Source organism: Rhinichthys klamathensis, unplaced genomic scaffold (assembly GCF_029890125.1).
Source record: "Rhinichthys klamathensis goyatoka isolate OS25496 unplaced genomic scaffold, OSU_Roscu_1.1 h1tg000001l_1, whole genome shotgun sequence".
NCBI lineage: Eukaryota > Metazoa > Chordata > Actinopteri > Cypriniformes > Leuciscidae > Rhinichthys > Rhinichthys klamathensis.
The window spans coordinates 4,988,992-5,001,898 of record NW_026606555.1 but is presented as its reverse complement, the minus strand read 5'-3'; the positions used below and the strand labels follow the sequence as shown (position 1 = coordinate 5,001,898).

General features: G+C 38.9%; 1 protein-coding gene across 1 annotated transcript in view; it reads left to right on the top strand.

Annotated features, from left to right (window-relative positions):
• Positions 1-1,475: 1,475 nt before the first annotated feature.
• Positions 1,476-12,907, top strand: part of si:dkey-119m7.4 (uncharacterized protein LOC560629 homolog) — a 33,542-nt gene continuing 22,110 nt past the window's right edge. The window contains exons 1-5 of the mRNA XM_056251002.1: positions 1,476-2,107; positions 3,752-3,855; positions 6,782-6,936; positions 8,680-8,848; positions 10,250-10,376. Coding sequence (XP_056106977.1) covers positions 1,751-2,107; positions 3,752-3,855; positions 6,782-6,936; positions 8,680-8,848; positions 10,250-10,376 — 912 coding nt within the window. The 5' untranslated portion in view covers positions 1,476-1,750. The remainder of the gene's footprint in view (positions 2,108-3,751; positions 3,856-6,781; positions 6,937-8,679; positions 8,849-10,249; positions 10,377-12,907) is intronic.

Genomic DNA, 12,907 nt, shown 5'->3' with positions numbered 1-12,907 from the left:
GGTTTTGATAATAAATTATGAAATATAATGAAGCCCAAAAGGGGAGAAGCCTGATACAATAATTTAGAGTACCGTTTCTATGGTAACGCAACGTTCAATTTCAAAATGGTTTTCACATGATGAATTCTGACTGAGTTTGTAAGCTTTCAAATGATACCCAATTTATGATAACTACTAAAATATGTGATGTAATAAAAAAGGCGATAAAAAAAATATATTATTATATTTTAGAGGATAATATATATATTATACTTTTTAGAGGATAATATTATATTATAATTTTTTATTGAAAAATACTAGATTATATGTTTTATTATGAACTTTTAGCATGAAAACCAAATTTCCAATTATTAAAGGTGTGTGCGTCAACTTTTTGTGACAAAGGTCAGAACTCCTGTTATGACGCAGATTTTTTTGAGGTGCACTCTTGTCAAAAAATCATCGGTTACTCTTCCTACATAATTTGTAGCAAAAAACAGCAGTCAAATATCTATTTAGGAGTCTTAGACCTTTCCAACCATATATAGTTTGTCATAATTAGATTAGGATTTAATAGTAACATAGCGAAGTAAAGTTAGGCGAACCGTATACGGGACGGTGACAGTTAAGGTGAATGACAATGCATCTTCATATAACAACATGAATGGGTTGAAATCAGCCCCTGGCAATTACAAATTCCCTTAATTTAAGAAACACCCTTTTATTGAGTTAGTGTGGATGGGTGTGTGGCTTATCCCACATCCACGCCTCTCTGAAGAATGCTGGAAAACAGCAGCCACATTACTCCCCTTTGCATTTTTCTCAACATTATCTGTCCAGTTGACCTGTTCCATCCTCAAACTCCTGACTCCTAACTGTTTGCTTGGTCCTGAACTGACCCCTATCATGCACAATTTGCCCTTCTTTAGAATAATCTTACATGTATATCCACTTAAAGGGCACATTTAGCACCAAAATACCTCACTAAAGAGGAACTTTTTGTTGCTCTTTCACAGCTCAGGAGACATAATACGTGTGTGCAATGTAGCAAAATGAAATCACTGATGTTGATTGACAGAGATGACAAACTAACAATTAAACCTCTTTTTTTTTCTAGTACACTTCCACCCTTCTCTTTCACACAGACATAAAGTCTGTGAATGAAACAAAAAGAAAGAGGAAGAAACAAGTGTAGGGGGAGTTTGGCAAGGAGACGAACGAAACAGCGCATTTGAGTTTGTAATGCAGATAGAGAGAGAGAGAGAGAGAGAGAGAGAGAGAGAGAGAGAGAGAGAGAGAGAGAGAGGTGAAAGTAATCCTCCCCTTGTGGACTAGATCATCTCCACCCCTTCACACAATGGTCCGTCCCTCTCATGCTCACTGGTTCATTTCAGATATCTGGGTCACTCCCAGCCCTCCCCTCCTTATATTTCCCTCAAACAACTCAAGCAGTCAGAACTCTGCTGCAGCGCTCTCCACCTCTCTCTTTCCCTCCCCCTCTCTCTCTCTATCGCTCTCTCTCTCTCTGCTACAGGTGTGAGGAGAACTAAACCAGCGCCTGTAACAGGCACCTGTAACTCCTGGCCAAAACCAGACCTCCATCACATAGCATTAATAATATCATAATACTGACCAGACATTATCTAGAGCATTACACACATATTCGCTTACACACCAACTTCTGTTGTGTCCTAAGACTCGTGGGCCCAGTCAGCTTCACCTGAATAGATACAGTGTGAGTTTCTATGAAGTGACATTCAAGACAGGCAGGATGAATTTTGACGAGGTCCTGGACCGGATCGGAGGGTTTGGACGCTTCCAGAAGACGCTTTATGTTTGGATCTGTCTGCCACAGATCTTCTTGGCCTTCCACATGTTGGTGTCTGTCTTCACTGGGGCCGTGCCCCCTCACCTGTGCAGATCCGCCTGGCCAACGGGCAACAGTGGTGGCCCTGGGCCGGGCCTCAACTTCAGCATTGCTCCTGGGGAGTCCTGCACATCCTTTCAGGATGGCCCTCTGTCCCGGCTTAATCACAGTCTAGCAATTACAGAGCACCCGTCTACCTCAAACAGCTGCGCAGGATGGGAGTTCAGCAAGGAAGTATTCCTCAGCACTATTGTCACAGAGGTGAGTACTAATCTTAAAATATTTTGGTTGTATAACAGGATGTGATAGTTTTGTGATGTTACATGCACAAAGTTTCTCGCATGAAGCTTTCTAAGTGTCTCTCTCTCTCTCGTGCTGTCGGAGCCAGTCATGTATTGTGGTTAGGATGGTTGGGTGCAGACTGCATTGAGAGTTTCTGGCCTCCTGTAGTGAAGGCTTCTAAATCTGCTTCATTAAAGAGGTGTAGCTCACAGGACAGCAAGATGGACCAATGGAACTGCGTTCCTTTCGGGACATGTGACCAGCGAGATCGGTTGCTCACAGCAGGACCTCAGAACCTGCTTTGATTCACAAACACTGGATCTGGGCCCAACCTCACAACAGGAGCCGGCTATCTGATACTGCTCTCTGCTGTCCAGCTGCTGGGCTGAGGTGGAGGAAAGGCCTGGGGAAGGGGCACAGAGGACACCGATCTTTCTGTAGTCCAGGTGTCTATAGTGAGAATAAAAAGCTTCTAAACCAAAGTAATTCTAAGATCCTGCCAAAGACACTGCTCTGTGGTGAAGGGAGATGAGAGTTAATCCCCAAATGTGATTCTGAAATAATTATGTACACTCGGGGGAAAAAAACATGCAAAAAATTGTTCCTCTAGGAGTACAGTAGCTTGTCACTGTGGCAGTACCCTCAAATCGACATCTTTGTACCTTACTTACCCCTAAATGGTTCATATAATCCTTAAGGGTATCCTTAAGCACAATTCCAACATCTTTGTACCTTACTTACCCCTAAATGGTTCATATAATCCTTAAGGGTATCCTTAAGGATTATATGAACCATTTAGGGGTAAGTAAGGTACAAAGATGTCGGTTTGAGTAGTAATATGTATTACTACTCAAAGGGCCAGATTTAGTAACAGCTTGCGCCAGCCCTCTCATGGCATTAAAAATTAGTTTCCCTTTAAGATGCAAAATTTATGGATGCAGATTATTTAAATGATTTACTAATGTTTGCACTAGTCAATTTACTGGTATTTGCGACATTATTTACCGACCAAAAAAAGCATGTCTTAAACCAGACGCTAATTTGCGCTTCTCTGACTTGGTGGATTGTGTTGGTCATTATGGAAATGATCCGGCTACGTCTGTGTTCTTTAATTTGCACTTCGTCAGTAGATCATTCGCAGAACTTTCCACTCCCATTTGCGCTTTTTTGGAATTGTGCTCTAAAGCTAATTTGCCCTCTTTAGTAAATCTGGCCCTAAATGTACTAATATGCACCTTTTAGGGGTAGATAATGTACAAAGTTGTGCGTCAAAGACAAGCTGTTGTACCCCTAAAGGTACAAGTTTTGCACATGTTTTTTTTTTTTTCTAGAAGTTGACTCCTCAAATCCCTCCTGAAATGTATTTTTTAAACTAAGTCAGTTTCCAGTAATAGCTGATTTATATGGTAATAAGCTTGTCATTAGTTAATCTAGATGGACCATTAGTGGGTAACTGTACCAAATAGTGGACTGGGTTTTGAGCTAGAAGACCATCTTGGCCAAGCTTGTTAGGACTGATAGATGACCTTGACCAACAAAAACCAGCCACCATACTTTGTATGACCTGGTTATGAAGTATAACACTGTTTAATTTTCTTTTTTCCTTGTCACCTTATATTACAGTGGGATCTTGTGTGTGAAAATGCCACTTTGAACAACATTGGTTCTTCTATCTATATGTTTGGGCTGCTGGTTGGAGCTGTGCTGTTTGGTGCCCTTGCTGATAAGTAAGTAGAAGAACCTCAAGGTAACTTTAAATGCGTAAAAAATGCATGTCTTGACAAGAGCTTAAATACCAGGAAGTTTTGGATATTTTACACAAACTGGTCTCTGGAAAACTCTATACACAACACACACACGTTCAGCTCAACAGCAAATCAGCAACCTGACAAATGTGACTGTTTGTGAGAAACACAGTTCACCTTCGGTCACACTTTTGAGACGTCTAGGATGGCTTCTGTCCTGTATGTGGAGTTCTATTTAAGTGGTCTTGGTTTTATTTACTGATATTTATAGGGAGAAGTGTTGATTTGACTTGAAATGCCTTCCTGTGCTGTAGCTAAATCAGAAGGTTTCTGAGGTATTGGAAAGGCAGTGGTTTTAGAGAGCGGCTCTAATAAGCAGCACATGTTCACATTTCAGAGTTGAAGAGACAATAGCAGCACTGTGGTGTGAAAACATAAACTGCTGAATGAACTGAAGGGAGAATATAGAATGGAATTCTCTAAAATAGGAGAAAGACGACTGACGTGAACCCTCTACTGCAGGGGTCTCAAACTCGCGGCCCGCGGGCCATTTGCGGCCCGCGGGGTGATATTTTGTGGCCCCCTACTTGACATTAAAGTTTAATGTTAGTGCGGCCCGTCGTTGCGTGTGCCGCGAAAAAAAATAAATAAAAAAAATGTATCCCTTATGAGCTACCATAGATAGTCTCGTGACAGCTTACGGAGGGTTTGTTGTCAATAGTTGTCATAGACAACCGCGAAGTACAAACATACTGCGCCTGGAAAAAATGAGCGCGTCGCTTCAATTATGAGCGCGCTTGCCGCGCGCCTACATTTGAAATTACGAACTTGAGCGCGCAAAATATGTGAGCGCGATATGTGAACGGCCCCTTGGCGAGCTACCACCAATCAGGCCACGAGCTACTGGTAGCTCGCGAGCGACGTGTTGGAGAGAGACCCTGCTCTAAAACAATGTGAGAATAATCACTTTGAGCTTGTAATATGTGTCCAAGAGGTTCATAAGAAGGTTTGCTTTGATTTGTGCAGTCAGTAATTTGAGACACTATACGAAGAATTCAATAAGACGGGCAGACATGACTGCAAATATTTGTATTTCAAAAGCAATAATTGTTTTTCTAAGTATAATAAAAGGAAATGTGCCTTCCAAAAAAAACATTCAATATCATTAATGTGTTGTATAAAGAAAATAAAAAGGACATAAGCAAATATAAATATCACAAATATGTGTTATAGACAAAGAAAGTTTGTAAAATGAACTTCAACTGTCAGAAGGACAGCTCATGAAGAACCAATCATGTACAGAAAGGAATGTTCAAATTCAGAGGAACTGTTCAGAAGAAACGTTAATAAATATTGAGAAGATTGGATCAGTTGTGCTCCTTTTTTGGAATACTTGAATACTATTTTTTTGTGGAATACTTCATGCGGCCCAGCCTGACCCAGACTCTACCTCTAGCGGCCCCCAGTTAATTTGAGTTTGAGACCCCTGCTCTACTGTATGACAGTGGTTGCTTCAAGACCCAGATTTTACATTGGACCCAAAATAGCACCAAAATAGGTTATTGCTCAAAATTAAACTTTGAAGGTTTCATGCCCTTGGCAGGCAGTAATTCACCACACAAACAATATTGTGGTCAGCATATAAAAATGCTTATCTTTAATGCAAGTGAAGTGCACATGTAATTATTGTAGTCTGGGTGATGTGATTTTAAGGCATAATGTTACAAGTACTCCTTGTTACAGACCGGATCGAATCCTAGTGTGTTTTCATGACAGATTGGATGTTTTAAAGCGCAGTTGAAAAAGATTTCATTCGCTGTGTGCTCTACAGTCTGTAGCAATATTTGTCTAAACGAATATAGTCAAGTGTGCATATTGTTTTGTGTTATTAGAGCCACATTTCACAAATTGCCACTGTAAAGGGGCACTAATACTTAAATACCTCAAAGCTGTGCAAATGCAGTCAATAACGTTTAAAGTTAAACAAAGTTTAATGAAGATAACATTAAAATACTAATAATTTGTGAAGCAAAATGCAAACATTATTGTACCATTTACATATAATTCTATGGATAGTTTTAATGAATAAACATTGGTGCATGTGCACATTTAAAACATCCTTTGCGTCTGTAGCAAGGACCCTCTCAAATATTATAGGTTTGTGATTGATTGGATGCATGGCCTTTGAAATCAAAGATGATTTGTTTTTAAATGTTTCTGTATACATTGTATGGCAGGCAATTTTATTCAAAGCAATTTACATTGCATCCTGGGTGTGTTGATTTGATCAGTCCAAGCAGTACCTGGTAATCAAACTCATGTCGTGTTACTAGCACCATTGTCTACTGTTTGAGCTACAGGAATGCGTGAAATATTATACGCAGCCATTTTAGAACTGACTAGTTCAGTACACCCTTGTGAAAAGGAGGACACTTTAGCATACTTTAAAAAAGTACTTATGAAAATAATAAAATGATATACTGAAGTGTGAACTGAATGTAATGTTTTTGGATCCTTAATTGCATATTACAATCATGTATTTAAATAATTACACATAGGTAAAAGCTGCAATTTAGTATATTCAAAATATATTAACATTAATTGAATTATCAAATAACACACTACAGTTTATTTAAAGCATGACAAAAGATATTAAAACATAATGATTTAGTCAGTATATGTAATGAAAGTGTAGTCTAAATACACTGGGGGCCTTTTATTACCTTAATATTACATTCTCTGCAATAGGCTTTACTTTTTTAGATCTGAAGTACACTACAGATGTACTGTACAATCAATACAATTATAAGCACACTTCTTATTCACAAGGGTAGACACATCAGAATCTATTTTCTAGGAAATTAATGACTATCTGAGCTTTATTAACTACGGTTCTGTGCTGTTTCAGGTATGGCCGCAGAATTATCATATTGACTGGTTTAGCAGTACAGGCCATCTTTGGAGTGGGGGTCGCTTTCGCCCCAAATTTCTACATTTATGTCCTGCTTCGGTTCGTGGTGGGCATGACTGTGTCTGCAGTGATTATGAATGCATTTGTGTTGGGTAAGTAAGAGATCCACTAAAGACTCCAAAATCTTGTTCTACTTGGTCAAGCTTTCCTGAAATAGATAAAATTAGCTGTTAAAAAGACATCGTAGCAATTCTTATCATTTTAGCAGCAGAGGATTTTTTCCCATAACAACAATATATTAAAACATTTTAGAATACTGCTCAATTTATTAATGAATAACTACACAGGAACAAACGAGTAACACAATATTAACACTCTAGTAACAAGAAACTGATAAATTAGTATGTGATATCACTCAGTTGAATGTGATAGTTCACGATTAGCTAAATTAGCTATTTTTTCATACTATTAAGGGACTTCTGAGAATTACTATATACAGGTCAGGGGGCGCATTACAGAAAGATCCTAACTTTAGAATCCTATCTTATCTGTTTGGTAACCATGGCAATTTCAGTTAGGACCTCATTTAGGACAAAAGCTATTACAGAATGACATTTCTGTGGATTTTTTTTACAGCAAGGGTTAACAGTGTAGGACAACCCCATTGGTGTCCTAACATCAAAAGTATTTGCAAGCCAGCTGTAAAAAAAAATCACATAATAATAGCCCTGTCTGAGAATGGTGTCACATTTATTAATGATACAAAATGAAGAACAGCGATGTTTGATGGTGGAAAGACTTTGTGAATACCCAAATGATGTGCTGCACTTTGACGACAAAACTCTGACAAATAATTACAGACTCCTATGAAATAAAAGAACAATAAGAAAGGTTTTCTACCAAGCTTATCAAAACTCCACTTAATGAGAAGCACCACTTATTTTGTTTCTCCATTCTCCAGTTTTTCCGTTTTACTTCACAGCAGCTGTTTACGTGTCGTTGGTTGCTTGGTAACAGACCTGAGAGTTGATTACTGAACTCGATGGAGGGGTTTAAGATTTCCTAACTACAGATAAGATGAGATTTTGTAAGATAGGATAAGAATTCTAAATCAATTTAAGATTTGCTTCTGTAATACAAATTGGTGAAAAATCTAAATTAACTAATCATATCTTAACTTAAGATAGAAAGTTTCTGCAATACGCCCCCAGGTTCATAATGTGAATAAGGCATACTGTATGATTAATTCTAAAAAGAAGATAATGGTAACCCACTAGTAATGACTCAAGTTTTACCAAATCCTTCAGAAGGAATTGCTAATCATTTGTATCAGTATTCTAAAGTGAAAAGCATGATGACTCTCGTCTCTGGTAATGACTGAAGTCACTGTAAGCTTTGGAGATTTGTGGAAGGTTCTAGATAGTAATGACTCAAATATTACATAATTACTAATTATTTGGAACAGTATTCTGCAGTGAAGATCATGGTAGCCCACTAGTAATGCATCCAAATTCGTCTGAGGGAATTTCTATCCTGTTTCTTGTTAGTTAATAGTTACTAGAATGCTAATAATGCGTTACTCATTTGTTCCCATGTTCATGACGGAACAGTATTCTAAAGTGTTACCCAATAAATACATCCTTTCAAATTGTACTGTGGTCCAAGACCAGACTCGATCAGAATGTGAGATAATGTTTTGTCTTAGACCAGTCCCAGTCAGTGTCTACTGATTTGGAAACTGTGGTGTACTGATTGTTGGTTGAATGTACTGTAGATAAATAAACTGTGGCAAAGCTCAACTACCACTCAATTGTTTCTGGGACTGGGACTTTCTGATTTACTGTGAGTAGAGATTATCGTCTTATGTCTGCATTTTGTCCATTTTTTTTTTGCAGGTACTGAGTGGACGGGCCCCAAAAAGCGCATGCTGGCAGGTGTCATCACAGATTATTTCTTTGGTTTTGGCTACATCCTCCTTGCAGGGGTGGCCTACCTCATCCGAGACTGGCGTAAACTGCAGTTGGCCATTTCTGCCCCTGGCTTCCTCTTCGTGTTCTACATCTGGTGAGTTGCAGAGGAGCTAGAAACTCTTCTACAGGAAACACAAATAGGCCACATAGGACACATATTCACTTCTCTAATACTGCACAGGAAGAGGGAAGGAGAGAGCGGACAAGGACAATTTGGGATGTTTATAAACAGTGTTGGGGAAAGTTACTTTGAAAAGTTATGTATTACAATATTGCGTTACTCCCATAAAAAGTAACTAATTGCGTTACTTAGTTGCTTTTTTAGAAAAGTAATGCGCTACGTTACTTTTGCATAACTTTTTTTTTTTCACCTGGGCTGGGCTTGTTTTTTTATAACAAAAAAGTAATATTTTTGGGCAAATGTAAAGACCCTTTTAGCCTTGTCTGACTTCGTACTTCCGCTCAATTTCAGTTCGCTTCTGTACTCAGTCTGAGACATCGACATGTCTCTCAGTTTTCCCCCGGCCTGAAAACAGCCGGCCAATCAACGAACAGAGGGCAGGCTGAGAGCCGTGACGTAGACGCTAAGCGCCGAGTTTAAGATTGTATTTTAGGTTAGGGAAATCGAAAATGGCCGCGGATATGGAGATACAGGATGCAATTCGCTCTGTTGTGGAGAATATTCCCGGCATTTGCAAACTGAAGCCCGAACAAGAAGAGTGTTTGTTAAACATTTTGAATGGAGGTGATGTTTCCTCAAGCTGAAGGAAATGCAAATGCACGCGTGTACAGTGAAGGGTGTAGCTCAAGCAAACCTTTCAGCTGTGCTGCCATTCTGGATCACCGAAGAATAGGATGCAGGAGAAAAAAGTTTAACAATTACTTTACCAATAAAAAAAATAAAAAAAATCTATAGTCATTTTTGCTTATTGTTTAACTGAATCATCGAAGGTCAGAAGCAAGTACATTGGTCAATAAAGTGAGATTAAATCCATAAAAATTTATGTTTTATTTGACATATTAGTTATTGGAGGTTTGCATAGTATTCTGATTCTGCATTTCACTGATTTTATTCATATTGAGGAATATAGATTTGTTTTTTGTGCAAGTGAGATGAGTAAATGCACCCTCACATTAATTTTAGAACTACAATAACCACTATGTTTACACACAACGCCACTGCACCTCAATTTGTCTCAACATGGGGACAAGAGAGCTGTCAGTCAATAAATGGGGAAACAAAGTAACTTGCGTTATTTGAAAAAGTAACTCAGATATTTTGTTGTAAATTTTAAAAGTAATGCGTTACTTTTACTAGTTACTTGAAAAAGTAATCTGATTACGTAACTAAAGTTACTTGAGTTACCCCCAACACTGTTAATAAATGTATCTTATGTAATGACATGAGACTTAAGTCAACAAGCCTATGTTCTTGCATGTGTACATGTGTTTCTGTTATTCATGTTTTTTTTTTTTTTTTTTTTTTTATACTCAGGGTGCTTCCTAAGTCTGCCCGTTGGTTAATGGCCAATAAGAAGCATGAAGAGGCATTGGATCTAATTCGCAAGGCGGCACTTATTAATGGCAAACCTCTGGTGGACAACGACTTTGAACTCTGTCAGGTGTGGCATACTCTTAGTCTCACTAGTCAGATTTTTGACTATACTGACATGACTAATTTACCGAGTCCCTAAATGGTCGTGGTTGTGTTCCTTTGCAAAGATATTTGGGTTTCCTCGTAAAACTTTTGCGTTCCCTCGCAAAAACTACACAAAGCAACATTGTGACGGCCCAGATCCGGCCCACATCTGGCACACGTGGAAAGATGACCTGGCCCACAAGCAGCATTGAATGACGGCCCTTGGGTGGCTCACTCCTGTTTGCCTGATCTGGGCCACAAGCAGGCCATAGCAATGTCAGCCAAGAGCAAATACATAAACCAGAACTGGACCTTATCTGAGCCACAAAATCTGTGTATATTAAATATGGAGTCATCTCAGCCTTTAACAAGCAGAATCACTGAAGGAAAGAAGAGAACAAAAAAAGAGACGAGCAGAAACACAAGAACTACAACTGACTTCAGCCACAGTCTTAGATTAAATCAACTGAAGACATTAAATCTGTGAAGATCTCAGCAGAGGAGGATTAAACAACTCCACAAACAAAAATAAATAAGCTTCACTTATTACTAACCAGATTTACTTTATTTCTGTCAGACGTCTACAGAAGTTGTAATAGAATTAACAGGGAAGTGTTTCATTTGAAGTCACCATAACAGTGATTAGTGTTTCCATTAGTGGGGTTCTTAACTCTTATTATATCTTTACACAATACACAATATTGACCCGCGTTCTGTTTTCTATCATGCGCCGTGCACGTTTGCGATGACGTAATATGCACGCAAACGCACCAGGGTTCGAAAGAATCAAGTTGAGTGTGAAACCAGACCAACGCTGCGGGGGGCGCCGGGAACAAACGCGCTCGGGCTCGGACCGCAGCAAACGAGCCCAGTGTAAAAGCCCCCTAACACACTGTCACAGCGGCCAAAAAAGACAAAAGATATAATAAGAGTTAAGAGCCCAACTAATGGAAACACGAATCACTGTTATGGTGGCTTCAAATGAAACACATTTGAGTTAAACCACTGTTAATTCTCAATAACAACTTTTGTAGACGTCTAACAGAAATAAAGTCAGTCTGGTTAGTAATAAGTGAAGCTGATAATGCTGTTTGTGGAGTTGTTTAATCCTCCTCTGCTGAGATCTTGAGAGATCTCCCTTATTCGGACTTGTCTCTCAGCCGCCTGCTCATAGAGATCAATTTATATTATAAAGCTTGTTTTGATGAAAATTGGGTTGTATCTCGTTGTCTACGTTACTATGATTGTAAATAGGTGACAATTTTGTTTTAACAACATTTAGCTTACGAGTTATTGATCCGGGAAGTTCGAACCTGTGAATATATTGCCAACTTTACTGAACTCCTAAGCACTCACTGACCGCATTTCTTTATATTTGAGTCCAAGTTCAAACACTGTGAAACACTCCATTGTTAATGTACAGAGCTGTCTGAAACACTGGCAGCGTGACATTTAACACAAAGTGTTTGTCTGAGCTCACAACAGGTTTTGTTAGGGAACGCAAATATCATTTGTGAGGGATCGCAAAAGTTTTGCGAGGGAATGCAAATATCTTTGCGAGGGAACGCAAAAGTTTTGCAAGGGAACGCAAAGTTTCTCGGGGGAAAGCAAAAGTTTTGCGAGGGAACGCAAAAGATTTGAAAAATATTTTTTTCACCCATCCCAAATTTTTCCCACCACCATGTCCCTTTAGGGACTCTATACTATTTGACTATTACTCACATGTAAAGTGAACAAACCAAAGTTTGTATCAAAACTTGTTTTCAAAGAAGATTTAAAGCATCACTTCACTCCTCCTCGGCTTCAGGCACTGCCATTATGTGCCCATTGGCACAACACAACATGGGGTTAGGTTTAGCTTGGAAATCTTGCTGAAAAAAATCTTAAAAGGAAGAATAATTTGTCATCATTCATTCACTTATGTCACTTCTACCCATGGAGCAAAGTACTGATCGCTCTTTGCCATGAAGTACAATAATTGAGAACCTCTAGCTTAAAAAAACACACAAAAGCATCCTATAGCCAGGGTTTTAAACCCTCCAACGACCTTCCCCAGCATTGCTCATTTTAGATCTCCCTTATTTAACAAAACTGAATTAATTCATGAGCTGATTAGAACTGGGTATGTCCAATAAGGTAAACATCCCAAATGTGCAATCACTATGTAGCGACATATCTTTTTTTCCATTCTGTGACAGACATATTTCCGAGTGAAACAGATTATTAAAAAAGTTGTTGTGATCTGAATATAAGTTTGCAGTCGATAGTAGGAAAGGCGGGGGGTTAAGCAGAGTGATTGGAGAAGTCCAGAAGTTAGGGCAGAGATGACAAATGCCTAACCCACCACCAACCTAACCTTTGACACCACTTTGCTAATTTTTGAAGTGAACTTTTGCCTTGTATGGCGATTAGATTTACTGTTTTCGACTGCCACTGTGAATTTGAGAATGTGAATATTGAATGACACATCTGGTGTGCAATACCTGTGAGTTCTCGTCCGGTGGGTAACCAGCT